Source organism: Chaetodon trifascialis, chromosome 8 (genome assembly GCF_039877785.1).
Source record: "Chaetodon trifascialis isolate fChaTrf1 chromosome 8, fChaTrf1.hap1, whole genome shotgun sequence".
Classification (NCBI taxonomy): domain Eukaryota; kingdom Metazoa; phylum Chordata; class Actinopteri; order Chaetodontiformes; family Chaetodontidae; genus Chaetodon; species Chaetodon trifascialis.
Window position 1 is genome coordinate 18,231,480 of NC_092063.1, and position 26,336 is coordinate 18,257,815.

Genomic DNA, 26,336 nt, shown 5'->3' on the forward strand with positions numbered 1-26,336 from the left:
GACAAGCCATAGGGCAGAGAGGAAAGGCTAGCAATCAGCACAGGCTAGTTGACGCGGGCCATCTCAGACTTTTAATGGCTGGATCAACTGGATTGTCTAATTTTATGTCATGTTTAGTAACACGCTTTTATGATGATGTTATTGCAGCAGCTCTGTGATAAAAAACAACAGCAGTGAATACACGTAATTTGGTTTAAGAAATATCCCATCAAAGCAAATTTTACAGACATTTTTACTGCTGAACTGCTGAAAATTGTGAATTATGGAGGTAAAAACTTGAACAGATTTACATGCAGGCAGGAAACAATCCATACAGCTCTTGGGGAATGCAAAAAAAAGAGAGAGCGAGTGAGAGCCACATTAATAAGTGATATACAAAATGGCTCCTCTAATCCCCTTGTGGAGATGCCAGCACTTTTTCCTCATCAGTGATTGTGATATTTACACAGAAACTAAAGTGGGCTCCTGATTGAAATAGGTGGAGAGGACGGATGAGGAAACACGGGAGGGATGCTGAGAGAGAGAACGACAAGTGTAGTGAAAGTGAGAAGAGAGAAGGAAAAATGACCAGGAGAAATGATAGCAGGGAGAGCGTGAGGAGTGTGAGAGAGGAGGAAAAAAAGATGGAGGGAGGCAGGGAGACGTGCACTTATTTGCAGAAGCTTTAACTGTCTTGATCCTCAATAAAGAGGTGAAACTGATTAGGTTTATATCAAACGGCTGCTTGCAACACGGTGCCTGTCGCTGAGAGAACAAATCACAGTCAAGTCAGGTTTCCTTTTTTTCCCATTTGAAAGAGCCAGCTCTCTCCTCACTTGTCTCTCACTCGCTCCTTTATTCAACGCCACACAGCCTCCTAAAGCGCCGGCTTGTCAGAGTGACAGATGCAGACACGACCACTGACCTAAATCACTCTTTTCCAGCATATTAACCCTTGTGTCCCTATACTTTTTACACAAAACACCAGCTCAGGAAAACACTCCAACACAATCCTGACACCACACTGCACAATAAAAACAACCCAAAAACCCCACCCTGCTGTATTATCACCCTCCTCCCCGATGAAGGCTATTCTTGAAATGCCTAAACAGGAGGGAAAAAAATCAGACTGTCAGGCTAAATAAATCACCGTCTGCTGTTTCTAGAGGGACTTTTTCTATCCAGCATAGCGACAAAAAAGATGTTTTGTGAAGAGGGGACAGAAAAAAACATTTTTGTCCACCTTGGAGCCAACATGGAGGGGATCAATAATACTTTAATTACTGTATCCCATGTTTATGAAACGCAATAATCATTCATTTAAGATGCAGACAGCAGCAAGCAGGCGGCCGGCCGGCCGGGCGTCAAGGCTGCATGCGAGGGTAGGAGAAGGGAGGGGAGGACTGGCGTAAATGATTCATGGTTTGATATCTCTCCTGTATAATGGGCTCCTCCGGGGAGCTGCTGGGGCTCCACTGCAGTGACTGACTGCCTGGCTGGATGGCTGCCTGGCTCGCTCTGACTCTGCCCAGGCTGCTTCTGCCACCGCTGCCTGCTGCCCAAGATTAAAAAGCCCTGCCTACCATGAAAAGCGGCGCAGTGAAAGCAGAGAGCGGGGACGTGCACATAGACACATAAAAGAAAGTGACTTGATTCAATATCGCCTGACAAAGTATCTGGGGGGCATGCAGGGGGGGGGAGTGAAAGGAGGGGAGACAAGAAAATATCAAAATCCTTCTAGGGAGAAAACATTGGCTGCAGAGATACTGGGGATACTTGTAACATCTAATGGGAATATGGGAGCATTTCTAAAGCCGTCTTCCTTCAGCAGCCTATCACCTCCCCCCTGCCCCCTCCACCACCCCCTACCCACCCTGTACCTCCTCCTCCTCCATGGAAAGAGAGAGGGAAAAAAAATGAAGAAATTAAGGTTGTAACGTGTTGGGCTAATCATAACATAGACAGTTTAGTGCCATCTCACATAATTAAATGCTTTGCACTAACCACCTAATGCATACTAATTTGGAACAATCCACTCCTGGAGTTGGCAGACCATGAAGCTCCCTGCAAAGGAGGTGCTCGTTTCCCTCTCCGCATGTGCGTGTGTGTGCATATGTGTGTGTGTGGGTGAGTGTGAGACACACACTCGCCGATTTGCAGAGGAGTAAGGTGCTAAAGGTCAGGCCGTGGACTTGAAAGAAAAGGTCAAGCATTATTACAACATGACTAAATAAACAGGCTGTGCAGAGCCCCCCCCCCCCTGGAAGTTTCTACCTCCACGCCGTAGTACCTGCCTCTATGGCTGGGATTCAGTTTCATCCCTTGTCTTTATCCACATATCCCTCCAGCTTCAAGACAGCTGACATGAGGACTGTCATATCCTGCCTAGATTCTTATCCCCCGCTGGCTTTATTGCTCTCTTCCTCCTGAGTCACAAACACACACACACACACAAAGCGAGAGAGAGAGAGAGGGAGAGGGAAGCAGGGTTGCTGGAGCGTGCTTTAAAGCACATTAATATTAATTGCAGCACTAGCTGGAGTGATAACACAGACAAGAGGCCCCTGTGAGAGAGCTGGGCGCAGGCAGCCCCTGCTTTTTGTTAGCAGCACTACTCATCTGTTGGATGGCCGTGGTGAGACGGCAGAATGATGAGCATTTCATCTTTGAATTGCTTGTTTTATATTAGAGGGGGCCTACCCTCGCCGGCGAGGGGAATTTGTGTTTGTGAGTAGTTACTGTGTGTGGGCATGTGTGTGCGTTTGTGTGTGTGTGTGTGTGTGTGTGTGTGTGTGTGTGCATGAGCGTGGGCGCGCACTGATAAAAACCAGGCAAGATGAATTATTAGGCTAGTGGCTACATCAACAGCAGTAGAAATGTGCTTCAAATAACACAGAGTGCTTAAGCGATCCTGCTTTTATCTCTCCTACTACTCTTGGCTTGGATACCTTTTATGTCCTCCACACTGAACTCAATATTCTGTGAGCAATGAGCTCTGCTAAAGATGTAAATAATCTGCTGTCCTGGGGAGAGAACTGGCTTTTTCAGTACAGTGGAGTAGAAATACAAATCGAGTTGAAGCCTGGGTGCTGAAGCCCATCTCCACCTGTAAGCTCCGTTCTCTATCCTGTAGGAATAGCAGGCGGCCGTGGGCATCAACAGATGACAGCTATATCTCCACAGTCCTCCGATTCTACCTCACCATCTCATCTTTTTCCCTCTTTTGTCAATTGCTACTGAGAGACCTGACGCTGTCTTTACCGCTGCCTCACAGTCGTGGGTTTTTGCTGTACGGTTGTGTGCTCCTTTTCCGATTTCCCCCAAGACTCATCAATGCCCCATTACCAAGTCAAATCAGGTGGTGCTGCAGAGATTTGCAGAGAAACAGAGCTGCAAGCAGGCACGCGCACACACACACACACACACACACACACACACACACACACACACACACACACACACACACACACACACACACACACACACACACACACACACACACACACACACACACACACACACACACACACACATTAGAGGATTCATTCAAGAAGCCTGGGAGGTTTTCCACCAGCAGCTCCACAGGATCACAAACAGGGCAAGGAGGTGTACCGAGGACAAATGACTGCTGGCTAAATGCTTGTGAGGAGTTTATGGCTCAAAGGTGCAGAAAGGGAAACCAAGATGTGGTAATGCATCTCCCTGACACTCTTTAAGCGTCCGAGCAGACTGTAATCTCCCGAGCCCACTAGTCACACATTATTGCTTCTCATTTCACGTGTCACAAACAATTAAAACACGCCTGCCGATTCCTGCGCCCACGAGGTCCCTCGCTCGCCATTTGCTTACAAACAAAATGCACACAAATCTAAGAAGGAAAAAAAATACACTCATGTGCCCTTCATCCTCCCTGCGACACACCCACACGTACACCCAAATTCCTAAGCTAAATTCCCAGAGAACGTCACACCTATTTTTCACTTTCATCGTGTTTATCTCTCTGCAACAGCAAATACAAGGTGGACGAGCCCTGTGTAATGTAAGCAGCTATGTTAGCAAGGTAGCTGCTTAAAGAGAAGCGTAAGGAGATAGAGAGAAGCGAGAAGGGGGGGGGGGGGTCAAGACGACGTGTCCTTTTAGTTTTCTATGCCTGTTGTCATCCTCTTCACAGCAGCAGCTGCACAGACAAGACAAAAAGAACTCTTGGGAAGGGTCAGGCAGAGGGAAAGAAAAAAGAAATAAAGCAGCATTGTGCATTGTTTTATGTTGAGATTTTCACAAGCCTGTCGCTGATTAGAGGAAAAGGCAGAGCGCTAAATACACAGGGAACCAGGGAGAAAAAAGAAGGGCGGCTGGTTCTCTAAGAAAGGCTCTCTGAGGGCTGCCAGAGGTGGTGGTGAATCTCTTCCCAATGACAAAGCTGTCGCACTGAGGAGTGAAATTTAAACTCCTGCTGTCAGGAGAATTTCTGGGCTTTTATTACACGGCGTGCATGTGTCTACACGCCTGTGCATGCATCCATCTAAGTGCATGTGCACAAGCGCTATACAAAGCCACCTTCCTCTAACTTACTACATTCGGTGTTTGCAGCGAGTTCTGGCTTTGTGCCGAGCGGATCGTTTGCTTTGTGCCAAGAATAAAAGGAAGAGCCCGAAACTCTGACAGCATTCTCCTCGTGCTCATCCACAGTCTAGAAATCTGTGCACAAACAAAACATCCCCAGACCTTGATGACAGATTCGTGCAATAGTGCCGCGAAACCCTGCCTGCCAATTCTGTTGTTTAAAATTAACCAGAGAAATAAAGATGGAAGCCTTGATGTTGGACTTAGCAGAAATGTGACAAGCTCTTAATCAAGTCGTCATCAGTATGAGCCCACTAATGTATAACTGAAGAGGCATTTAAAAAAAAAAAAAAAAAAAAAAAAAGCTTTTGGAGGGCTAGACTTGAATGAGCTAATCTACACAGAGAACCAGGCCTCAGCAATGCCATGCCAAATAGCATTTTCTTCATTTGAGAAGGCGGTGAAATGGGGAGAGGAGGAGGAGGAGGAGGATTTGGCCTCCTAGCGCGCTGCTATGCCCCAGCTCGGCTAAGTGACAGTGAATCCTACAGTGAGTCGATTTGCTGCTTTTGAGTGCCTGGAAACTTGTCTGGCAGAGTGCTCGCAAGGGAGAAAGATAGATGGGAGAATGGGGGGTGGGGGGGGGACCAAGCCTCACCTCTCGCTGTCTTGTATTTGTCCGTTCATCCCTGGAGGCTTTTGGGCTGCTTGGTACAACAAAGAGGGAGAGAGGCGACAGAGAAAGAGCTCTGCGGCCGTCCACAGACAAAGCAAAAGCAGAAAAGGACAAGTTTACAGGTAAATAGTGAGAAGCAGCTGGCTGGGAGCTCAGGCAAGCTCAGGTTTCAAACAATCAATCATCACTCGCCACTCGACAGCAACAAAGCCGTGGCTTATAGCACAGCATTCACTTCCTGGAGGATATCTTACTTTGTATTAAAGCTACTTTACAGGCCTATAAATTCTAAGAGCTTTGGCTAACACCAAAGCACTAATACATAACCAATGAATTACTGAACGTTGTGTTCAAAGACTTGCAGTGCTGCTGCACGGATACATGCACAACAAATATCAAGTGTGAAAAGCAAGATTTAACCTGACTTTCAACTCCACAAATGATCACACAATGCTGTTTGAATATGGGCGGCTGATGACAGGAGTAATTTGCCACATCGCTGATTTGAAAAGGAGCACTTGAAGATGACACAGAAAGACAACTTTATTGTCATCTTAAAGAGGATCTATGAAATCAATGGGAGGAGATCAATGCCAGCTCTCGCTCTCTCTCACAGCACTTTACATAAGCAGCAATAACCATCACAGAGGCCATCATCTAGCTCACCGATTTCCTGTGCGGGACTCCCAGACACCTCCGGGCAAAAAAAAAAAAAAAAAAGCTTCTCTCACTCCATCAGTGCAACAGTCACATCCACAACTTCACACACAAGGAGGGAGGCGGAGGTGGTAGAGAAGAAGAGGAGCTGAGGGGGAGAAAATACCCCTGGAAGACAGAGCCAGATAGAGAGGGCTGGAAGGAAGGATGAGAGAGAGAGAGAGAGAGAGAGAGAGAGAGAGAGAGAGAGAGAGAGAGAGAGAGAGAGAGAGAGAGAGAGAGAGAGAGAGAGTGTTGCAGGTGGCTAGCAGAGCGTCTTCATTAGAGTATAGAAGCTAGCTCTGGCACCGAGTCGCCCAGCACTGTAGTAAGAGCTGCTCATCCTCTCAGTTAATTAGGATTTCTGCTGCTTCATTTTGGGGCGAGGGACAGGATGTTGGAGGCTTGATTGCCTTTTATTTCCCAGCCTAACGGCTCGGCTGCCTCTGCCGCTTTATTAACAAGAGATCTTGCAGATTTACAGCTCCGCAGCAAACATCAATTTCAATAATTACAAGAAAACTGTTAGCGGGGACACAATGAAACGCACTCACACACTCTTTTTTCTCTCTCTCTCTCTCTCCATCGTCACCACTCCAACGCCCCTCCCCTCCACCTCCTTCACTGGAACCAATTTCCATAGATATGCCCTTTTCATGATTGCATATTATAAACACGTTAAAACACACACTGATTTGCCTCAGTCACACTTAGCACTTCAAACACTTTACAACCAATCTCTGGCCTGAAGGGCAAAGCAAATACTGTGAATGTCACATTTACATTCAGCATTCAAACCTCAGCATTTGTGTTGTGACAAAACAAAACGGATGACAGACGATTTCTCTGTGGGGCAATTACAGCTGTACTACAACCAGAATCAAAATTAACAGCATCTGAAAAACCATCACGTGAATTAATAGGATAAAACATCTCTGTAGATATATGGGATTACAAGAGCAAGTCCTCTTTTTAGCTATATCTTCACACACTGGCATCATGCCAGCATTCAATTTTACCAGTTGACAAAGTACATGTGCGAGGGCGAACCGAATGCTGGTCTCAGACAAGCTACGATTGGGAAAAGAAATAATAGAAATCATATTTTGAAGGCGACGGATTCAGAACAGAGAACCACCGATTTCATTTGAATAAAATCAATAATTGTGTTGACTTGCAGTGTATTGCCTTCCTGTCCTCTCATCTTGCTTGCTAATGTTTCTTTCATGAGCCAGCCCACTGCTGGTGACATTATAGCTACAGCACTTCCACAAGTCCCCAATGGATCGGTGAAAATGGTTGGCGTAAAACACAATTAGTACGGTCCATATGGCTGCTAGTGGAGGAGGAGCAGGAGAGGTCCCATGTGGTCCTTATAGAGGCCCGCTCTTTTGTTACCTTAAAGATCAAACTGTTGTCATAATAATGGGGCCATTTCAATTCTCCCGCTCGGTTTTTGTAAAGCAGCACTACTTCAACAGATCCTCACATTGTGGACCGACTCTTGGCAAATAAATTGACCAACCTTGGCTGATAACCTAATCAATAGCTCCTTCATCATGATTAATGGCTCATATTGGATAATGGGGAAATTTAATGTGAGGGGAGCGTTACTTCCTCATTTCAGCGCTCAGCCGTATCGATCAGTTATAACCCCCCTTTTTGACCAGTGGAATGTGCTGATAAGAGAGCAATGTGTTCAACCTATGTAAACTGAGCACAGAGAAAATGATTTACTGTGCTTTAGGCGCGTCTCATTCACTGATAGCTCTGTACGCCCTGCCTGACAAGCATTTTCTTGCCTGAGAAACGCAGACACCTTTTACTGAGTAGAAGCGAACAACAACAGCTTGAGGCAACAGATTTATTACAAATTGATCTATTAGATAGCACTGCTGTGCTTCGCTGTTTTTTCTTTCTTTCTCTCTCTCTCTCTCTCTCTCTCTCTCTCTCTCCCTCTCCCTCTCCCTCTCCCTCTCCCTCTCTCTCTCTCTCTCTCTCTCTCTGACAGCCTTCCCCTGATGGTAGCTAGAGTGTATCAGAGTTGAAGTGCTACAGTGGCAAATCTAAACCCAATCCTCAGAACTCATTTTCTCTGTGCCGGCTGCTGGAGCTGGGGTACAGAGACAAGATGTCCATCCTTAAACCTATAGTCAATCCAGCCATAAGTCCCAGCACATAAACTGAAGGCTCAGCAGGCTCAATGGGTGTGCCGAACCCGCAAGGGCGAGCAAGGACACAGTTTACCAAAGGAACCTCGTGAACACCTCGCTGTGGAGTGGAGAGTGCCACAATCTCACAGGGGGTCACTTCCTTACGGCTCCATGAACCCTGAGCTCACCATCGGCTTGCACACTGTCTCCATTAAAACATCAGTCACTGGTCTGGGGCTCTGCAGCTCTGCAAGCAAACTGTGCCTCATGTGCACGGCCGCAAAACATCAGTGTAATGCCCGTATTAGTCACAGAGGCCACAGAGCACAACCAGCGCATTGTAAGAAGATGCATGTACGATTTGTCTCATCCGCAGTGTTGAAAATCAATGTCCTGCATACCGATATTGCAAAGAGAAAACACAACATAATAAGCCATTACAGCCACGTTAATTAATGACAAAGACATGTGTTTGGCTGGACAAGAGACAGCCCTTATTGACACATCTCTCTATAAGACAATCAATTAAATCAACTGCACCGTGTGGACTTGATAATCAAGGTGGCTCTCTGATAAATATAACAAAGTGACTCTTCGCCTTATGCACCTTGTCAGGAAATATCTAGATCTGTACACTCCCCGAACATTTTGTCTAAGACACAACACCATGGAGCTTCGCCTGAAGCAGGTCTATTATTATCCAAGTTAACGAATAAAAGCTCTGTTAACATTGCTGTGTACTGTATAATGGGTCCAATACATCAATGAAAACCACAACTGTAACAAGCAGGAACAGAGCATGACATGTTCCCCTATGGTGAAGGTTCAGCTAACAGAGCAGAGGCTTCAGCAGGTTATGCAGTATATTCAACAATAAGCATCTGTGCTGAAAAACACTGCTGTCAATAGTAACAATAAGCACTGATAGAAAACTGCACAGACTCTATTGTGCTCCTTTCCTTTAATCACCTCCATCTTTCATCTGTGCTACAGAAGGAAAAAGAGCGCGCAGAGAGCAGGGCTATTGGCTTCCGGATGGAGTAAATGTGTGTGTCGCTGCGAAAAGGGCACCATCCGAAGATGTTGAAATATTCTAGGGCGAGTGTATATGTCTATATAAACATCTTCAGGCAGGCAGCTGCAGGGGGTGTGTGCAGTAAAACACTGGTATGCATTGTTTGTGTTTCTGCACCACTAGCGCCATGCCGTGTCATTACATGAGGCAATCTCTTACCTAATCAGCACTGACACACAGAGCGGCAAAGCACTCCTCCTCATCTCTCTCCCCCCTTTCTCTCCCTCTCCTCAGGGGCCAGCCAGCTGATCCTACACCATTTCATTTTCCTCTTTTACTGAAATGGCAAATGGCTGACTGTTATTCCTGAACACTTTCAGTTCATGCTTTTTGGCACTGTAATTGACGGGGTGCTATTATTAGCCAATCTTGCCCAAATCCTGAAAAAAAGAAAAAAAAAAACAGGCTATCATCTGTGTGCTCTGGTGTGTTTTAACTAATAATTAGTGAGACACATGAGAAATTTAACAATGTGGAAGACTCCCAGATACCGGAGGGGAAAGAAAAAAAAAAAAAAAAAATCAGCCTTGCAGTCGCTATCATCACAATTACCTCATGGATTCATGGTCCTATGTTTGCTGTTGCCTCACAAGTCTTCTAAATGTAAGGGCCCAGCCTCCAGTTTCCACACACTCACTCCATTGTACAACCCCTCATGTACATAAATCACAGAAAACACTGAAATGCGCTGAGCTGCACCACTTCACAGTCTCATAGCCTCAAAACCACATAGAAAAGTGAACAAAGCAAATATGGAGAGAACTTCTTTTATTATTATTATTATTTTTGGCTGTACCTGGGACCTGCCAAGAGGCTGGCAACCACACAAAACACAACATGTCTGATTAGTTAAGATGTGAATCCATGCCAAGCAGGTCCAATAAGACACGGGAGCCATTTGCAGGGTGAAGTGAGACCGACTTCACCACGGCTGAGCTCATAGAAAAAGCAGATTTGATCACATATAGTACATCAAATACCACCAGCAGTATGTAGCAAGACAGCTCACAATTGTTAACACGGGTAGCGTTTGCCGATGCTATCGCCTTGGCACAATTGTGGAGCTGCAGAGCAAGGCCTGAATCAAACAAAGATGAGATATGATGCAGCATGCTTGGATCTCCTCTTATGAGAGGTGAAGGGAAGCTGTCAAAGAACACAAAACACATCCAGCATCTTGCCTCCTCTGACTTGCTGGGATAAGCCAGGAAGGGTGTTTGTTGGGGAGGGGGTTGCTTTCCTCATTTCTGCCAGTGTGCCCTGTGCGTGTCAGTCCAATATCTTAAAACAACACATGCAAGGCTTTGCTACAGCCAATTACCCGGCTCTTGGCACGGGAACTGAAAAACATCTTTGGAGAACAATAAAGAGAGCTTGGCTTGTTGTGCGTGCTGTCAGTAAGTGCTGACAGATTGTTATTTTTAATGAATATACAGCACTTGAATGGCCCATCAAGAGGTATTTGAGCAAACATTGCTCCTTTGTTCAGAGCATTAATTTCCAATGTAACAGCCAGATATCTTGCAAAGAAATTGCCATCAAGCACTGTTAAGGAAAAAGCAAAATCAGTTCATCCACTTGCTTTCCTATTGTCCACTGCGTGCTCTTTGCAGCAACTACGAAAAGTCATTAGAATATAAAAACACCAGGCGATACACTCTCTTAATTACAACCCTGATGTCTGAAGACGTTTTATTACACATCATTTCCTGTGTTGGGTCTGTCAAGCAGACATTTCACCGCTTATCTACCTCACCTAAACATAATTTCACACTGTATATGAAATCCCTGGGCAAAACTGTCAAAAACAAAACAATAAATCAGCCTAATCACCTTTACCTGAAACACAATGGCCCTGTTGTAAGTAAAACGCCTCTTTTAAAATACAGGCCAGCCACACCAATGACAGGTTATAGCACCATCTCATACTGCAACACAATGCCTCAGCATACAGCATGAAGTCGCTCTGAGAATAGTGCCCGGCATTACAATGGGGAATCATCTTTCATGACAATTCATGGCGAAGGAAAAATGCAGTGATGGCAACTAGGTGAAAATCAGCAAGACGCCATTCGAATGCAGCATGTAAACACTGAATTCCCGAGCATGTGTACTGACAAATCAGTCAACAAAAAGGTGTCAGAGCGTGGTGAAAAGGGATTTTCCTTATCATTGTCTGGACTTCCATTTGCCACATAAAGCTCACAGGGAGCCGCCATTACTCAAACGCACATTAGTCATTAAAGGAAAATAGCAGGGTTATTACACTTCTCTTATCATTACTCTGCTGCTACTACAGCCACCCAGCTAGATTAACAAGCGATGGACAGGGTGTGTCATTGGATATGTGACTCAAAGTAATTTTACCCACTGCTGCCCGTGAGATCCCATTCAAATTGAAACACTATAAAACAGCCTGACCTCCTCTGACCCCTGAACCAACCAGATAATGTGGACATAAGAATGACTTTGCACATTTATACAAAAAAAAAGGGTAACAACCCTGCCGATAATTTGGAATAAAAGAACACCACAAATGCTCTGTTTTAAGACACACTAAATTGTCCTCTTGGCTGAAACTTAAGAATTCTCTTTCAAAAAAAAAAAAAAAAAAATCATAAACCAAACAGAGTGCTTTTCTGACAGAGCTGTGCTTAAGCAGTAATCAACATACAGCCTGTAATGGCAGACCTCTGTAACCTAACTTTGCAAGTTTACAGCCTAAGTGGTAGTTTAAGCTTTTGGTGGCAGGAGAAGCCGCCAAAACATCACATGCGCTATATGCTAAAAAGGGGGATCAAGGTGTCGACTTAATCCCAAGTGATTTGGTACAGGATTTAAAAGGTCTAAGAAAATAGCATTCCTCACAAAACATTTGCGATCACACAGGTGTATGTCCGTGTTTTCTTATCCAACCCTGTTAGTAAACCTTAGTGTGTGACAGACTGACGTGATGTGTGTCTGAACTGTTTCTCAGTTCAGTGACCCCTCTCGACAGTCATCAGGAGGCCGTAACTGAACAGACGGACCAGTGGTGTATTATTAGGTTGACTAAATGTTGGGTTGTTTACAGTCATTAAACATAATGTGGTGTTGAGCTTTATCTGTTTTACAATGCAATGCTGTCAGGATATCATAAAGTTTATTAAAGATCTCCTGACACTCAGCATGATAGTCTGGCACTCTGACAAGTTGAAGAAACGCAGGCTTTCTTGTAAACGCTGAATTATGTTCTTTCAGTCGGCTGAAAATAGCTTGGCAATTATGCAGCAAAACAAATGTTTCTCACTCATTTGATCATCCAGCGTAGTGTATATTCATTACTTAGTCCACAATTGTGCAGGGCTATGAAGCCTGCAAGGCACAAGAAAGTGACTGAGTCAGGAGTGAGTCACAAGCACTCAATAAAAATAAATCACTAGCTTTTAATGGCTCTGCTTTTGTAAGTTACAGATATTAGAATGAACAAAAACCGTTTTGGGAATCTCATTTAAAAGACATTATGAATGATTTCTATGGCCAAAGAATGTCAGTTAATTTCCCTGTTTACTATTTTTAAACTTGCAATTCATGAGAACTTAAACTGAGCTTGAAAAATCGCAAAGATCCCACTTCACTGATAAAATAAAGTCAAAAATAAGTCAGCAAATATCACTATCCTTGTGCCTTATGTAATCACTACTACACTACAACTTGAACCACTCACAAGTGTTGATGCCAATTCTGCTGATTACAATTGTTGACAAATGTCTCAAATGAAGATTTTGCAAGATTTGCAGCTTAGTTCTTTAAGGTCAGCACGAGTGTGCCGTTATCCAGTGTTATCTTTGTTTAAAACCAGCCCAAACCACACTCGTACATACTCCAAAACTGTGAGCTTAATAACAATAATTGAGCAAAAGTCAAGCAGACAAAGACAGCAAGTTAGCTTCGCCAGCTAACGTTTCCATGAGCTAATGACAATAGCTGAATGGGCTCAGGCTACTCCCTGGAACAGAGGCACTACACTGAGTAATTCAAAATGGGAAAACGCTTGCTATATGGCAGTGTGAGCCTCCGTGCACGTTAAAATCACAAAGCGTTTAATAAAATTAAGCCATGTTGTGTGTGTTGCATGTGCTCTGTGCAAACCGGTGTCAACGAGCTATTTGTATCCAGACGTTACACTGTTCCTTGCTGGCATTCCCAATCAGTGCTAGTCACTGGCGCTAGCCGCTAACGTTAGTTCATGGTAACCAGCAACAGTGAGGGGCAAACAAATCTATCAGCTAACTAGCTAGCTGATGCTAATAGGCAAATTAGCCAAATGGCTAGCAAGCAAGGGTGTACGTTAACAGTCCAACGTTTCCAAACTATTCCTTCATATCTGTCATTTCTTGCTCGTTTGCCGATGAACGTCAAAGGCAAATAAGACGGCTGGTTGAAGCTCACGGCACTTACCTTAAAGAGCTTGATCTACAACATCTGTGATTTGTTTGATGAGAGACTGCAACAACAAACAATAGCAGCAGCAGCAGCAGCAGCAGCAGCAGGGGCAATTAGCCAACGTTAGTTAGCCAAGTGTCGCCACTACACAGAGCAGCGGTGTGCAGTGCCACCTGTATGTCTTCTCTTATGGAGCTATAACGGAACGGACCACGTTTGATACAATGCTGTCATAAATGATGGACTTGAGCATAAAGAGGGAGTAATCGTTGCCGAAATGCTCAGACTAGTGTGTGTGAGGGGCACTCAGCATGACAGCATCCTTCTTCATCTTGGGGTGAGAACAGTTGGGGGTTCTCAAAGTTCAACCGGTAAAATATCGTCACCCACTGGCCAAAACTGGGAACATCCACAGAGAAGGAGGCAGTGAGAGTCCTCCCGGTGTCTGCACTGAGCCTTCACCCTTTAAACCTGTGACACTGTCAGACTCTTTGGACTGTCACTGAGCCCAGAAGAATAGAATAGAATAGAATAGAATAGAATAGAATAGAATAGAAAACTCCTCTTGCTAGATTTGGGGAACTGCAGTATTGAATATTCAGTAAATGACACAGATTTTTATTTTCATTGTAAGGCATACAACAGAATTGGAAATCCAACAATACTTTATCACAGAATATATTACATTAAAGAAATAACTAAATAAAAAAGGACAAAACACCTGATAGAATAGAATAGAATAGAATAGAATAGAACACCCAATTACTGCACAATTGAACAAAAATAATGGTGCACGGTATAAGAATAACATATTTTGAGAAGAATGACTAACAACTGAATAGGATAGAAGAGAAGAGAATTCCTCTTGGTAAGATATGAGGGATTTGCAGTATTAACTGATTATTATTATTAGTATTTCTTACTACAGAATTGGAAACCTATCAGTATTTTAGTCCAGAATATACAAGTTAAAAAAATCCTGACAGAATAGAATAGATTTTAAGACTTTACACAACAAATCACAGCAGACTTGAACAGAAAATAAGGGTATACAGCCAAAAAATACCATAATTAGAAAAGAATAACATGACAGTGGAATAGAGCAGAATAGAATAGAATACCTCTTGGGAGATTTGAGTAAATTGCACCTTTTTGAAGTTAATAAATAAGAAACAATGTATGTGTATTATGTACAGGGGTCCACAAATAAGACAAAATAGTTACAAATGTAAAGGCAAATTTTAGTAATAGAATAGAATAGAATAGAATAGAATAGAATAGAATAGAATAGAAGTTTTATAAGACAGCAGCAGAAACAGTGTTTTATGCCATTTTGTTGGTCCAAGCATAACATATATTTAGGGTATTAAAGGTCAGCGGTTGGGTTTTGTCCTCTTTTTTTCAGCATTGTTGATTGGGAAGGAGTGTGCACATGCAGGTGCAGTGGAAACACTGGCTAGTACATATTGAACTGTTTGTTCTTGTCAAACTGTTCATGTTTGAATAAGTCTTGCCATGTAATGTAAGTCATGGCAGGTGCAGCGCTTAAACCCTCTAATAGGAGTAGAATTATTGACAGGCGCACAGGGATTGGACAGTATGTTTGATTAATTACTTCTTCTGTTAAACTAAGCTGCAGTCAAAGCCAGAAGTCTATTTTTGCCTCATAAAATACACAATCTGTGTCTTCTTTGCGATTGAGGAATAAGTTTTTTTGGTGTACAAATCAAGACAAACTGTATTGTTTAGTTCAAATGAAATGGTTTAACTTCATGGTTAGACTTCATTTCAGCACCTGAAGCTGTCTTTAGTTCGGCCTGTTACAAAAGCCAAATAAGTGTCAGTTTGATGCTGATTTTAGGAGGCAAACTGGTGTCACTTTCATTGACTTTATATTTCTGTTGTTATGTCTACAGAAAATTTATGAAACATGCCAACAAGCTTTGATGAAGGCCAATAAAGTAATCTTTCAAGGCCACTGTGGTTGGGATTTAAACACTTGGACGGCTGCTGTATTCCTATTCACAAGGAACATGTTCATGAAGTGTACTGCAGGGATCTGACCACTGGATGGCGCAGGTCTCAAAGAAAACAAATGAAGCATTGCAGTGTCATAGAACCCCAAGTATTTTAGGCTATGATCCACAGTCATATCAGTCCACAAGTCAGCCAGATATACTTATTTAGTGTTCTGAAGTTTCTGTAAAAACATCATTGTTAGTGTGAGGATGATGTGCAGCCTTGCAGCAGCTGATAACCACAGGATGTTTATGGATTCTGTAATATATGTTTGGTAGTTTCTTTGTACCAGTGATTTGTAATACATCTCCTTGGTGACGGCTAAACAATGAAGGCAGGTTCAGACAGGGCTCACACAAAGTGAATCGGTGTGGCACAGACCCAGCTGGCAATCCCCCCGGCACCATACAACTGGTGAATAGACCCTCATTTATCTTGGCAAGGCGGAGTACAAAAAGAGCTTGCATAGGGCTTCTGGATTCTTTTACCCACAGGGACAGAAATGGCGTCCCAGAGCTCTGAGCTCATGTTTCTGCGTCTCGGTGGCACTCAGATTACATCAAACACTTCACACAGACAGGAGCCGTTACTGAGGAGGAGGCCCTTTGCTGCAAATACTCTCACTTCATCGACAAGAAAGCTATGAATCCTAAACGATTTGTGATTGTAACCTTGATTAACTTTGTAGTAAACATTATGAGCTGAAGGAAGAAAACAGCACTTAACTGGAAATTCAAAAACCATCTCTCTCTGTGTGTTCTGTTTTCTCCCCTGGGTCTCTGTTAATGATTTCAATTAGAAAACTTTGAATTGATATGGGAATTGTTACACTATGAGATTAAAAGTGGAACACATAACTGAAGCTCAGCTCCTGAAGATTTGGATGAACAGAAACCACGAAACATTTCAAACTATACTGTTTATTACACATTTCTGCCAACGCTTACAGCAACACAAGACCTTGTCAGATGCGACATATTGTACATACAGTACTGTCAACGATGCTCGAGGCACTAAAGTTACAGTAGCTCAAATACTCAGTAGAGGACCAGGAATCACTACAACTCACAAGAAGCGAAACAAAAATCTCTCTCACAGTTACACGGACACAAACATAGGGACCAACACTATTCAGGAGCTAAAGCATAGTTTGAGGGTGAGCTGAACTGTGGCTGTCCTGGGACACACTGTAGCTTCTCCACGCCACAGACCACAGACTTGGACCTTGGATTTCAGCGTTGTTCGCTCTATCTTCTCTCCAGACAGGGCAGGCGACCTAGCGTGGCGTATATGTGTGGGGGTTATTTATGAGCAATGAACACACAGAGGCCCAAGGAGCAAGACCAGCTCAAATTGGGTGCCTGAAGTTCTGGCCAGCAAAGCGGGCCTTGTCGCCAAGCTCCTCTTCAATCCTGGAAGATGTGATGACAGTTTGTTAAATTGGATGGATCTGCAGCCTTTGCAATAATACGGTCAAAAAGGTTCAATGTCAAGCTTTTCTTTGGCCAGTAGAAATAGATTTTGGGCTGGACTCACCTGAGCAGCTGGTTGTACTTGGCCAAGCGCTCAGATCGGCAAGGTGCGCCTGTCTTGATCTGGGAAAATAATTAAATGACATATAAGAGTCAATCTGTAATGTAAAAAGCTGCACCCGGGGTACAGTTTGAATAGTGAGCTCAAAGGTATCGACAACATTACTGACATCATGCCAATGAATGTCAAAATAAAAAATAAAAACTACCTGTCCAGTGCAGAGACCGACCACCAGGTCAGCGATGAAGGTGTCCTCAGTCTCTCCAGAGCGATGGCTGACCATCACACCCCAGCCGTTGCTCTGGGCCATCTTGCAGCTAAAAGAAAGAAACACATGAAAGGCCTATTAACACCCACATATGATAACTTATACAGTGTGATCGCATTGCTCTGTTGTGGACGCTTACGCCTGCAGGGACTCTGTGACAGAGCCGATCTGGTTGACTTTAAGCAGCAGGCAGTTGCAGGCCTTTTCGGCCACGGCCTTAGAGATGCGTTTAGGGTTGGTGACTGTGAGGTCATCGCCCACCACCTGGATGCTGGTGCTGCCTGTGAAATTGGTCCACGCCTGCCAGTCATCCTGGTCAAAGGGGTCCTCAATAGACACAACTGTTCGAAGAGGAAGAAGGAGACAAGCCATCAGCACGGTTTAAAAAACTAATGGTCAAAAGTCATTAAACAGAAGCAATAAACCTGCAATTAACTTATTTTTCTGGCCACTTGGGGGCAGCAGAAACAAGCTGCTAAATGCTCCACTGTGTTCAGGAGCTAGCTGCTAACTTTGTAATATCAACCAAAACAATGGACAGCATTATCCATACACAGCTCTGTTAATACTATATTGAATGTCTGCATTGGACAGTGTGTTGTGTGGACATGTCCTCACGTGTACAAATGACGCATACAAGTTGCGCATCATGCAGAGCTTTCTGGGTACACAGATGCAGGATGTAAAATTTCTTATCTAGTCAACTCACAATTTCTGTAAAATCAAATAAGTTGACTCAGCTGAGTTATTTGAGTACGTCCTTCATGCCTTTTTTTTGTTATACTTAATGACTCTCTATAAAATGATTGAAACTTTGGATCTGTGGGATCATAAGAGGTTTAGGCCTGTGAAGATGACACGTTAAATGTTAAAAACCCACCAGGGTAATCTTTGACAAAGCTCTTGTAGAGGTCAGCCAACTTGTCAGGGGAGATGTAGCGGCTGGGGTCGTCAGGAGACTTGAAGTCCAGGTCGTACTTGCCACCCTTGTAGAACTCGGAGGCAGCCACGTCCATGCCAATAACAATCTTGTCAGTGTAGCCGGCCTTGGCGATGGCGTTCTTCAGCAGCTCCAGAGCTGTGACAAAAACAACACACTATAGTAAAAATGTGATAAGAGATGTTGCTTACAAAACATTAACTTTTCCCAAACGAGTCACCACTGAGAACTCTGCTCCACTGGGGCATCTGCCATATCAGCACCTTGGCCTGACACTGGAGTCAAAGGCTGGCAGTCAGTGCGTTCAGCACTGAGTTGGGGCCTTAATTTAGAAACCATATGTCAGCCCAAGTGACATGATAAGTGAAGTATTTCCCTGGGAGGTCTAAGAATGTACTGCTTTCAAGACACTCCCTTGAGTCCAGCTGAGGCACACAGGAACAACTTTCGATGGTCAACTCTTCTCTCGACAAATGTCCTAAAATAGCCAGTAATGTATTCAGCTGGATCTCCACTCTGTTGGCTTATAATGAAACTCTTCCTGTGAAATGGTGTTTACAGCTCCGATTTCATGTTTCCTCTCACCTTCCTTGTTCTCCAGGATGTTGGGGGCGAAGCCTCCCTCGTCTCCTACATTAGTGGCGTCCTTGCCGTATTTCTCCTTGATGACATTCTTCAGGTTGTGGTAGACCTCAGCACCAATACGCATGGCCTCCTTGAAGCTGCTGGCTCCCACAGGCAGGATCATGAACTCCTGCATGGCCAGCTTGTTGCCTGCATGTGAGCCGCCGTTGATGACGTTGAAAGCCTGAAAGGAAGCAGAGAATCTGCTTTCAGCCTAAAGCGACAATGACTAACATTAATGGTACTATTTGTTTGGACTGTGAGAATTGACTTAGGTAATAGCACTATCATGCTCACAGGGACAGGGAGGATGACTTCAGGGTTGCCAGCGAGGTCAGCAATGTGGCGGTAAAGGGGAACGCCCTTCTCTGCTGCACCAGCCTTGCACACAGCCAGGGAGACGCCGAGGATGGCATTAGCACCAAACTTAGCTGAGGGAGGGTAGACACAAATATGTCAATATACTGTGTAAATTGTGTGTAGTTCTTTGAACACTGCATTCATTACTGGCTTCTAATATCCATAAGTTTCATTGAGTATTTTCTGGGCTGGTTGGGCAAAAATCAATAATGCATGACCTTGAATTATTAAGGCTTTTAAAAATCCTGACATCGATGTTGATACTGATATCGTCAAGTCAGTTAGAGTACATGAAGTAGCCTCTTACACTTGTTTTCTGTGCCATCCATGTCCAGCATCAGCTTGTCAATCTTGGTCTGATCCACAACGCTCACATCCTGAATTAGGCATAACAGGAAATGTTATCATGCAAATTTGGAAATCAAAGATTGACTAGGTTTAATTATAACTCGTTAGCTCAGAAGAACACACCCCAATAAGGTTAAAATGACCACAGCATCTCAGAATTATACCAATAAAGCTCTGCTAATGCAACTTTTTCTACATACTTCAGATACATAATGCAATGATTGTTTATAGAATATCCCTTTTATACATGCAAAGTTCAAAAAACAATGAGGTTAATGTAAAATAGAAGGAAAAACACACAACTGCTCAACATGTCAGTTTTACGGGTTAGGGTTAGGGTCTTTTACTACATTGTGTTAAATCATACAGTTAGTCATTCAGAAACCTTCACTACTGCTCCCACTGTTATGAATATTTTCATGTAATCACTTTGTTTTGAATTTCAAGATACCTAAAGGAATAAAGGATACCTTAAGGCAACCGATCAATTAATTTGAGGCTTTTGAAACGAGCACACAGCAATATCAGTCAAACAATAAATGGTCCTACCTTGTTAACCAGTGCAGGTGCAATTGTTTTATTGATATGCTCAACAGCTTTTGAGACACCTGCAAGGGACAAGCAGACCATGACTGACCCATACAGAAGAAGACCATGCAGAATAGGCCAGACAGATGACCACAGAGCCCCTCATCCAATCTTACGTGGATGTGTGAGTATTTCTGATGGGGAAGATACTATTGAGCCATCTGTCATTGTGCCCTTTATTTGTTTTTTCTTTCCAAATCTGTGAACATCTGTTAGTGCCTGTCAAGTTTAGTTTGCAAAGGCAAACCCATTCTTCATGCTGCAGTGCACACTGGTACGTAAAAGAGTCATCCTGTTAGTGCACACTTTATTTACCTGGTTACACAATGCAGGAGCCAAGAATTCATTTACATATTTAACTGCCCTTTTGACTCCTGACAGGAGGAAGAAAGATGGAGGAATCAGAAATGAAGAAGGAAGACATAGTGTGTGTAGTAAAGCAGTGTTGAAATGACATGAAAGATAGCAACAGAATAGAAATAACCAGCAAGTTTAGAGGGAGAGTCAGTGGAGACACCTTACCTTTGCCCATGTAGCGTGTTTTGTCATTGTCACGGAGCTCCAGAGCCTCATAGATGCCTGTGGAAGCACCGCTGGGCACTGCAGCTCTGAAAAGACCTTGGAGACGCATAGGACGTTTTGTAACTGTCACTTCCTGAAGTGCTGTGTCATGCACTGACTGCAGTTTGATACATGTTGAAATGGAATTTTACCATTTCAGCCATTGGCACCTATCAAAATGTGTGAATTTAAACTATGTAATATTTATACAGCAGAGAAATCGGCATACACAAATATGTCTGTTAGAGTGTTAAGTTCAGGGGGGGCTGCTTGGTATTCAAGTAGCAAGAGCAAGTAAAAGGCACTGGGGGTGACATCCAATCAGCTAAAGGCATTTACTGCCACAGTAACACACATTATTATTCTGTCCAGACAGAGAGACATAAAGCACGTGTGGAGGAAGTTGTACTGGCTGTGCGGCAGAAGGCTGTGATATAACAGGGAAAGACAGAACGCCAACTGAGCATGTGCAGTGCATCCATGGAAGGAGGCCAAGCCACGCCCATATGTAAAGAGGATGGCCATTTTGGATTCACTCAAGTGAAGAGCAATTGGGGATGGACAAAAATCCATTCAATTTGCTCAGTGGCCTGGCAGGGATGGTATGAGTGTGGAGGATTTAAGGCTTAGTACAAGAGGACAGAGCTGCTGTCTCGGCCATGAGCTCAGGCTTAACGAATCATCTGCATCAAGTCATCACCTGGCTGCAGCTGGCGGTACTAACAACAGTCCATCCAGCCAGAAACGGAGATGTCATGCCATCATATCATGTCTTATCAACATTTTATCAGTGTGAAAAGCATGGCCCCTTCAAAAGCAGCGTAATTTACTGACCTAATTGAGATGGTGTTTCCAAAGATGTATGGCACGAGTACATTTAGAAGTACATACAGTTACATACATTCTTATTTTGTGCCAATAACCCCTCTATGCAGAGCATGTAACAGCAACACTGAGTGTAAATGTCAAAGCCGCTGCAGTGACATCGCTCTGACAACAAGCATCAGAGGCTTTCTAGTATGCCTGTGACCGAGAGGCAAGATGGTTACATAACACAGCAAAACACACTACAGTAACTCTGACACACATGCTCTGGGTGCAGGACACTCGCTTTGGTCTAATGATGCCAAAACAGGCCTGGCTGACTTAAGAGGGGGGAAAAAAATGGTGCTATTTACAGTAAACTGGAGCAACCATCTCACTGTAATGGAAAGATGACAGGGCTGCAGAGCGGAGCAGTCGATTTCCAGCCAGTGTGTTCAAGGCAGTGCAGCCTTTTCCACTCACTTCCATGTCAATGGCCATTCAGGTTACTTCATTAACATTCTCAGGACATTTGATTGGGTTGAGCCCTTCCTTTGTTTGAGCTCTCAGAACAGAAGAGCTTGCCAAAACACTTCAATCGCAGTCAGGCCATTAGTTAATTGAATAAACTGTCAAACATTGTGGGGTTTAGGTGCTTTATGCTCAGCAGCTTCATTACATAATCTATCATACAATTAGGTGAGAGAAGCGGACTGTTTTAATTTACCCAAAATCTCTACCTTGCATGCAATATCAAGGATTCAACTCAACTCAGGTTTACTAGAGGTACCTACTGTAAGAGTGATCTGTGCTCCCAGACAGGAACCATTACAGTAACAGAGTGCTGTACAGGCAGTGTGATATTACAGCAGCTATTTTCACACATCCACCATCTGATCTGATCTACTCTGGGCCTGGAGCTGGCAACAATGTAGGGCAACAGAGAGGCCACACTGCTTGACCATCCTAATCCACAACCTGCCTAGTTCACAAGCTAGCTAATTGGGCACAGACACAAAAAAATGTATGAAACTTTGCTTCCATTATGATGTCCTTTGGGCAGCTTTACACACGCTGGGCAATAATCTGATGTTGTAAATTATGGATATGTTCAAATGACCTATTAAAACAATGCGGTCAAAGAAGCACTAAAGTTTGATTTGTAACAACGGTCTTCTGTAGTCGGCTAACTATTTATTCCATCCTTGACCACAGTTTCTAAACTCATGCAGTACTTTAAATCATATATATCAGCCATACAGTACCTTTCTTGGTGTACAGGTCAACCTCCACAGTGGGGTTGCCACGGGAGTCAAAAATTTCACGAGCGTGGATCTTCAGGATGGACATGGTTCTGGATCTGCGGACAAAACGACAGAAGAGACATCAGTATAACGCTGTTCCACAGGCCGAGCTGACAGACGGTGGCCACCCTGCACTGGTACTTACTGAATTATAGCTTTGAGTCAAAACAGTGAGTCTGCAAAAACCTGAATGCTCAATGACACATGCGGGGAAAAATGTAATCTAATTTATAGCCACGGTTTGGATAGAATAGATTCTCTAACTGAAAATACTGTATAGCCGTGTACACCTCCTGACCCAAGTGCTGTGGGCAGTCAGGACTGCAGAGATATATTAGCAACAGAAAGGTGTGGCTTATGCAGCAAAAAATCTTTTTCTCAAAGTCCATTCAGTTTATTTAATAGGTCAGACCACAAAACCAGCATTGCAAAATGCTTGCAAAACTGGTTTGAGAGCACTACTGTCAAACAGTTAAGTAAGAACTATTGATAACAGCAGTGAAAAGTCACTATGAGTAACAATAAGTGAATGACTTGTCACAGCACCTGTTTGGTTTCTTTTTGTCTGAATTACACTACACTGATATGGGTTATAGGCCTGAGCCGTGGTCTAATCTCATGGAGCTTTTGTTATCTCTCCAAATTCCAGTCATGGAGGTCAGAGATGGTTTTAAGCCAGACAGTCTGGCCACAATGCCCGCTGCACTATTGATTCTCATTTGTTTTATCTAACTCGCCCTGAATCCATGCACTAACTTGCTCATCTACCCACTCTGAATGCATGAGTGAGCTCTGAGTACAGTCTGCAAAGCTAAGCTTGAGTGCGCCTACAGCACAACCAAATGGTTGCCCTTACAAGTCAGTGTGGAAAGTTGCCACCGGCTGCAGCCGAGAGGCAAAATCACCCAAACACACACACACACACACACACACACACACACACACACACACACACACACACACACACACACACACACACACACACACACACATACAGTTGTTTAGCTAAATGGAAATATGTTACAGTTTACAGGGGTTGGGTATTGAACCTTAATACTTTTTCGATACCGACTTGAATGTGTCCCTGGCACTGAGTATTGAAAACTGGTGAGCTGGCAAAGTTTGCTTTGAATGTGGGGTCAGATTCTTAATTGTTTGATAATCTTTGATGAAATAGTTTCAAAATGACCAAGTTTAGGGTTCTCTTATCGAGGACACGTTCATGTTAGGCTGTTTGTGTTTAGGCAGCAAAAGAAATTTGGCTTCTTTTGTTAAAACTAAAACAAGGATTTTATAGAATTAAGATGTTAATATTTCTCAAAGTAAGTTATCCAAAAAGCTAAAAAAAAAATGTGCATTATTAGTCAAACTCTGACATTTCAGCTGATAAACATCCCAACTGAGCCGGTAACAGAAACAACACACACACCTTTTCGTCCTTTTTCCTGCCAGATTATTGCAAAGGTGTAGACCAAGGAGGTGAGCTGAGAGCACAAAATGGCACCCACAGATAAATAAATAATTTAGGATTGATACCTGATATGTGTGTACGCATGATAGTTTGGCTTAGTCCTCACTTAGGCTACATTACAGTCTGGCAGCAAGCCATGTCTGTGTGTTAATAATCAATGTCATTATTACTAATAAAAACTATACCTTTAAAACTGCCGTAATAAACTAACAATCCACTAACTGAGTGGTGTGTTCAAAGAACAAGTATCTTCTGGAGGTTGCGCGGAGAAATGGCTGGAAATCACAGCAACAGACAGACCGGAGCTTGTGCAATGTTTCTACATACAGTAATTTTCCTACAATCGGTGGACACACCCCCACGTCTGCTGCAAGCAACTGGTAGCTAAAACACAGCCTGAGCGGCACCGTGTGCAGCCTGAGTCAGGCCCTGACATAACGTTACCTCCACTTCCTTTAAGGCTCCGGACAGAAAAAGACAGTAAATGGAAAAGACTGCTGGAAGTTGGACTTGCAACTTGACGCCCCTTCCCCACACACCCTGCAGCTCTAAATGGGGTGACATCTCGCCAGCTGACGGCCTGGTTTAAAAATAGACGGTGGGCTACAAACTACTCCATCCTGCAAGCCACAAACACATCAACCGAGGAACTAAGTAGCGTTTCTAAAAACCAGGAATATGAACAAAGTGTACGCCAAAGCAAGGACAAGACTTTGAGGATACCGTTGAAGATGTGGAACACCACGTACACATTTAGAAAAAAGTACTTTATATTAACACACACTATCACATAATAGGCTCTTTCAATCGTAATAGCTGCTGTCCACCAGATATTAGCATATAAAAGCAAAAATAACGACGGCAAAGTTACCTTTCCGGCCTAACTGTGTGCAAGGACGGTGCTGTCTCTCTCTCGTGCGGGCAGGCAGGGAAGGCGCTCGTGACGCTTCGGGCTGGATGATAAGCGGACGAAATCAGGAAGGAACGAGGCAACAGAGCAACGCCATTGGCTGGGACTGACTCACGAGGCAGATGAGTGCGAGGAGGGATGCACGTTCACCACCAGGAGTCGAAATGACTTTACATCCCAAGCGAGGAAGAGGAGGATGCAGGGTTTTCCTTTTTTTTTGAGGGTGGTTTCAGCAAAAGCTCGACTTTTAAGAATTCCAAAATATACACAAAGGGAGAGAGCAGTCATCTTTACATTTGAGGTGAATTATGGGAAATGTAGTATTTTCTTTCGTGAGATGAAAGAAGCGGAATGCGGGAAGATGACGCATTATGAGTACGTGCAGAGGGGCAGGCAGGGGCTGCGATGCAGTGGTTCTTCTTGGTCACATGTCACTTGTGGTCACGTTTTTGGCACCGACTTTTCTTTCCCATCACGAATTTCACTGAAGACTGTAGGTGTCTCATAAGAGCAGAAAGCATCGATGTGGTGACTGCCGGGCCAAAATATGTCTAGACGTCTTCAGTCAAAACTGGAAAAACAATAAATGAAAAGAAGCGCTGTTTCAGCAGCATCTCAACAATTATTACACATATTCCGTTCAGTCATCTAAATTAATAATTAAATGTACTTTTCGACCTCTAGAGTAAGCTTATTTAAAATGCTTTTATTTAATATCAGTGATAATATCCAGATCTATGCTTTGTTGCACGTTCATTCCTTTAAAGTGTTTCTATGTGTATTCTTGTCACCTCAGAGTATGAACATGTAGAATGGCATGAGGATTTGCTCTTAAAGGGTGACTGCATGTGGAGACTGCGGTAATGAATCACTGGATGAGTGAATAGTGGGTTTCCCCTCGACACATCGGACGTCTCACGGATTTCTTGCAGCTGCGCAGTGCAGTGAGTGCAGCATCCATGGCTGCTGGAGCTACAGTGAGACGAAAGCCTGCTGCAGTGACCTTGAGACTGTCAGTGTTAAATCCAACTGCGCCATC

At 43.6% G+C, this 26,336-nt stretch overlaps 2 protein-coding genes across 4 annotated transcripts in view; both read right to left on the minus strand.

Moving 5' to 3' along the window:
* rerea (arginine-glutamic acid dipeptide (RE) repeats a) overlaps nucleotides 1-13,821 on the minus strand; it is a 125,350-nt gene extending 111,529 nt beyond the window's left edge. For all 3 annotated transcript variants that reach the window (XM_070967658.1, XM_070967657.1, XM_070967656.1), the window contains exon 1: nucleotides 13,583-13,821. The gene's annotated coding sequence lies outside the window, so the exon portion shown is untranslated. The remainder of the gene's footprint in view (nucleotides 1-13,582) is intronic.
* A 2,669-nt stretch (nucleotides 13,822-16,490) lies between these two features.
* On the minus strand, nucleotides 16,491-25,680 carry eno1a (enolase 1a, (alpha)). Its single transcript, XM_070967981.1, has 12 exons — nucleotides 25,259-25,680; nucleotides 22,878-22,972; nucleotides 20,770-20,865; nucleotides 20,209-20,267; nucleotides 19,619-19,688; nucleotides 19,249-19,382; nucleotides 18,913-19,135; nucleotides 18,268-18,465; nucleotides 17,527-17,728; nucleotides 17,328-17,436; nucleotides 17,123-17,181; nucleotides 16,491-16,998 (listed from the first exon to the last, which is right to left on the minus strand). The coding sequence occupies exons 2-12, from the start codon at nucleotides 22,960-22,962 to the stop codon at nucleotides 16,935-16,937; spliced, it is 1,299 nt and encodes a 432-aa protein (XP_070824082.1). The 5' UTR covers nucleotides 22,963-22,972; nucleotides 25,259-25,680; the 3' UTR covers nucleotides 16,491-16,934.
* Between the last annotated feature and the right edge of the window lie 656 nt (nucleotides 25,681-26,336).